Source organism: Silene latifolia, chromosome 3 (assembly GCF_048544455.1).
Source record: "Silene latifolia isolate original U9 population chromosome 3, ASM4854445v1, whole genome shotgun sequence".
In the NCBI taxonomy this organism is placed as follows: domain Eukaryota; kingdom Viridiplantae; phylum Streptophyta; class Magnoliopsida; order Caryophyllales; family Caryophyllaceae; genus Silene; species Silene latifolia.
In genome coordinates, this window is record NC_133528.1 from 148357660 (window position 1) to 148362730 (window position 5071).

The 5071-nt window shown below is 39.8% G+C and overlaps 1 protein-coding gene across 1 annotated transcript; it reads left to right on the forward strand.

Annotated features, from left to right (window-relative positions):
• Positions 1-620: 620 nt before the first annotated feature.
• LOC141649934 (protein FAR1-RELATED SEQUENCE 5-like) lies at positions 621-2078 on the forward strand. The gene is made up of 3 exons (XM_074458601.1): positions 621-1193; positions 1312-1899; positions 2067-2078. The coding sequence occupies exons 1-3, from the start codon at positions 621-623 to the stop codon at positions 2076-2078; spliced, it is 1173 nt and encodes a 390-aa protein (XP_074314702.1).
• Positions 2079-5071: the final 2993 nt, after the last annotated feature.

The window sequence follows — 5071 nt, forward strand, 5'->3', positions numbered from 1 at the left end:
TATGTTTTATTATCGTTTGAATCCCGAATTAGGATAACTGCCATGAATGTAGACGGAATTATGATAGAATTTGTGACGGATTTATTTGAAAATGCAATTGAAAAAAAAAAAAAAAAAACGAATCGGGCACGACGAAGAACTTTTTCGCCTGCATTCGGTTTTGGACGAAAAAACCCTTCGTCCATAATGGGCCTTGGACGAAGGATTTTTTTTCGTCCAAAACCAGGCCTGGACGAAAAAATCCTTCGTCCAAGGCCCATTATGGACGAAGGGTTTTTTCGTCCAGGCCTGGTTTTGGACGAAAAAATCCTTTGTCCAGGCCCAGTTCGTTTTTTTTTTTTTTTTTGTTTCCGACTCGTTTTGTATAAAACATTTAAAATAATTTATTTCCGTCTTTTTTTGTATAAAACATTTAAAATAATTAAATACCGTCTTTTTTTGTATAAAACATTTAAAATAATTAAATACCGTCTTTATATTATAAAACAATTTATCTTTAACATTTCCGACTCGTTTTGTATAAAATAACTTATTACCGTCTTTGTATTATTTTTATATTATTTTTTATTTACTTCGACTTGTTCCGTAGCATATAATTAATTAATAACTAATTTATTGAAATGCGTGCGCAGGTGATTAACGATGGAGACGGTATTGATTACTCAGATCATTTTACGACTACCAGATTTTTTGCATCTAGTATTGAAGCGTTTAATTGGGCATATGAGATAGGACTCCGACTCGGGTTTGGGATAAAAAAAGCAAGCAACAAGAAAGTTGGTCGTAACACGAATTTGAGACAACGTTATTTTGTTTGTCGGATGGGTGGAAAAGGTCCCGTAAATAAGGATGCCGATTCTTTAATGAGGGGTAACACGGCTACCGCGTGGTGCAATTGCAAATTTTCAATGAAAGTTGTTGAATTAGAAGAGAATAAGTGGCAGCTTGTGATGAGATCCGGGTTTCATAATCATGCTTTAACGTTGTATTGTGACGGCGACAGATACTTTGCAAAGCTTGATGACGAGGAGTTGGCTTTTATCGATGCCCAAGTTAGAGCTCACGTTAGGCCGGCAATTATTAGTGCGGGTTTGCATCAGCGGAATCCGGAAAAGTCCTACAATCGTTCTCAGAAAGTAAGGGCCGAGGAAAGAGATGGGAGAAACCCGGCACAACAGATGTTAGCACTTGCGGTTCAGCATAAGTACGTTCATTATTGGGTCACGATCGGAGACCCGATGAGCTAACCCACGTGTTCATGGCTCATCCGAAGCCGTTAAGATGTTTCGATCATACTATTATGTGGTACAGATCGATTCCACGTACAAGACAAATGAATACCGTCTTCCGCTTGTTGAGATGGTTGGAGTCACACCCGTCGAGAAGAGCTTTGTCATCGCGTATGCTCTTGTGACGCATGAGTCCGAGGAGAAATATCTGTGGGTCCTACGGAAACTGAAGGCCCTGCTCAATGATGTCGTTCAACTTAATGCTATTGTTACTGATTGCGAGGGTGGTTTGTTGAACGCGATTCCCATTGTTTTTCCGGATTCGTCTCACTTTCTATGTCTTTGGCATATATATTCTAACGTGGAGACGAAAGCACTTGATATCACGAAACAGGATAATTGGGCTAAGCACGTAACTTATAACTTGTTTACTGCGGTTGTCGAGGCGGAGACCGAAGATAACTTTAATGTTGCGTGGGGCATATTGGCAAGGGAATGGGCGGGAGTGGCGGCTTATATTGAGAGGCAATGGTTCCCGCACTTGGAAAAATGGGCCAAGTATAGAACGAACAAGATAACTCATTTTGGGAATACTTCTACATCCCGGGTTGAGTCGGCTCATGCGAATTTGAAGAGATGGCTGAATAGCGCGAAACTGGCAGTTGATAGTGTAACACCCCGGTTTATAAAAGAAGTCCTCGTCAAGACATTCCTAAATAAAACGGATTGTTACCATCTCGGTTTCCCGAGGTAGTGAATAACAAATTAAACTCCAAGGCAATTTATATAATATTTTAACTGAATTATTACAAATACTCTTTTCAACTCGAATTACAGGAACTGACATAATTAAAAGTGAAAGTCTTCTAAATGATGATCTAGCCACTAAGTCGTCTGATCCAATGTCTCACGCCCATCAAGCTCCCGTCCTATCTCTTAAACCTGTCAAGTCTGCTCCCCATTTAACCGGAAATATTAAATGGTTCACCACAGGATGCCATCAATTAAAGCAGGCATCAATTTTATTTTGACACAGAAGCAAACACGTCAACACGAGGTTGAGTAGGGAAAACAATAAAAACAGTAATTATGATATGCATGATACTCCGTCACCTCCTTATCCGCCTCAACTCAATCTCATATCTCATATATCATAACTCATTTCTCATTTCTCATTTCTCTTTTCTCATTTACTTCACGGACCGATTAACGGCAATCACGGACCCACTTAAGGGCTATCACGGACCAACTTAATGGCAATCACGGACCCACTTAAGGGCAATCACGGACCAACTTAATGGCAATCACGGAGCCCGAAGGCCAATACTGTTTATCACAACATCCCATCGTATCTCATCGTCGTCACTACCGCCTCATCCTTCAACTCCAATGCATATGAACTGCTCAACAATAATTAATGCAATGCAATATGTATATATAAATCACCGAACTGATAATCATAAAATCATGTCAGTTACCCGATGTTGTGATATCATACTTAATATGATCAATTCAGTCAATCACCTTCCGAATGTAAATGATAACGTAAATTAACAATCATGAATCCAGTCAACACAATTCGATCAATAGTGATATTAGGACAAGAGTATTTCCCTACCTCAAGATGCCAGCAGTTCCAATTAATCAGTTAAGCAGTCCAGAAAGTAAGCAATGAATTTGATTATCGATCCTTCACGAATTCGTCACCTAAAACAATTATAATATTTATAATTACTAACTACTAAATATAGCAATTTCCCCAAAATAGAAGTTTTCCCGAAATACATTCCCGACACCAACTTATTCCCAATTGATAGCTAAAATAACCCGATTAGTATTTGATCCAATTTCCCAAAGTAGAAGGTTATTAAAGTAGAATTTCTTAAAATGGAAACTGTCCCGATATAGTAACTTCTCTCTTTTAACAACCCGACTCAAGACAATTAATTATGATTAATTATTATTTTATTTTAAACAACTCGGAATCTTAAGTTAAATAATTTATTTAAGTGACTCGGGAATCAAAATAAATAACCGATATGATAATTAAAAGATTAAACGGATTAAACGATTAAGAAAACCCGAATCATTATTTGAACAATTCAACAACCCGACTAAAACTCGTCTTTAATCATTTTAATGCACTCGGGAATAATTTAATTAATTTAGAATACAACCCGATACGAAGTATAACGATTAAATGAAGGAAAAACCCGTTTCCAAAACCCAACAGCCCGTACCCCCTTCACACGCCCTCACACTCCTCACGCACCACCCAAACCACCGCGACAACCGCCAGTCCCCACACCCACTTCAACCTGACCACCGACAACCACCCCCATGGGGTCGACCCGCCGCGGTCCCAACCAGCCGCCAACCGGCCGGTTCACGCCAAGCCTCCCCAAACACCTCCCTTTCTCCCCGACCACCGCCACAACCGACAACCATTAACTATTCTATCACCACCATTCACCTCGCCGTCGACCCATGAACACCGACACCCCAGTACCACCTTATCGACCTCCCCCTAGTCGACGGTGGCACCACCCCAAAGCTAACCACCTGAAACTCGCATCAAAACCCATTTTTAAACCCGTCTGCTACACCGTATCACTGCCGCCTTTTTACTGTTACGATCCCCACCCAACACCACCATAAACACCACCACTACACTCATCACTAACCACTCTACTATTATACCCCTTCAACAACCATTAACGACGCCCTTATAAGACTCGAAACAACCACTAAAACCAGGCAGAAAATACTAAAACAGAGGAAGAAATGTGAGAAGCTTACCTTTCCGCCACCATAGCCGCCACCACGGCCACCCTCAGACGTCGACAAAGGTCCCTATCCCTTCCCTTCTGCGCCGTCAACAACCCAGGCACTCTCACTCTCTCTCTATATGCGTGAGGGTTGAGATGGGATCTGAAAAAGAGAGGTAGGAGGGAGGCGGGTAGAGTGAGGGAGTTTGTAGTGATTAGTGTACTATTAGGGTTAGGGTTTAGGGTTAATTAGGGTTAATTGGGCCTTAGTGTTTAATTGGGCTGGACAGTTAATGGGCCAATTCAATGGTTCAGCTCATATTCGAATTCCATATAAAACCGACTCAATTAACTTAGCTCGATACGACGCGAGTTAACTAAAGTAACTTAACATAATTATCGACTCAACAATTACCCGACTGAATTAATATGATAAAATGTATAATAAATAATATTTAATAATATCCATTTAATTTATTATATAATATTCATTTAATTTATTATATAAAATACGGGGTATTACAGTCTTCCCCCCTTAAAATGAACTTCGTCCCGAAGTTCGCTCCCATACCCAAACCTCAAAATGGTATTGTATATCGTACTTACAAACGTCACGCATTTCTAACACTGTTAACACACACTTTTGACACATCAATTAATCATACCAATACGGAATGTTACATTCTGCCCTCCTAAAAATAAACTTCGTCCCGAAGTTTAACTCATCTTTGCTTGACCACTAATTATAACTAATAACTACCTGAGAACACCACTGTATAACAACTAAATAATCACCTGAGAACACCGTCATCTTCCATCTAAATTCCGATCTCAAATTCAAGTAACTCGACATAAACTCATTAATCATGGTCGCACTGGACCGCAAACGTAACTCCCGTGAACGTAACTCAGCTCATAGGCTAACTCATAATTCATTACCAAGTAGTTTAATCACACTCTCTCCTTTTACACATCAACCAACTAACCGAAGTAAGGACAAAACATATAAAACTCATTTGCATAGGTACCCCACATCTAATATCAACTTGGTCAACTATAATCTACAAACAAGTG

Excerpts from the sequence above, each read along its gene's own strand:
- LOC141649934 (XM_074458601.1), top strand. The coding sequence starts at position 621 with ATGCGTGCGCAGGTGATTAACGATGGAGACGGTATTGATTACTCAGAT. Across the intron at positions 1,194-1,311 it reads AACAGATGTTAGCACTTGCG|ATCGATTCCACGTACAAGAC; the intron begins GTTCAGCATAAG and ends TATGTGGTACAG.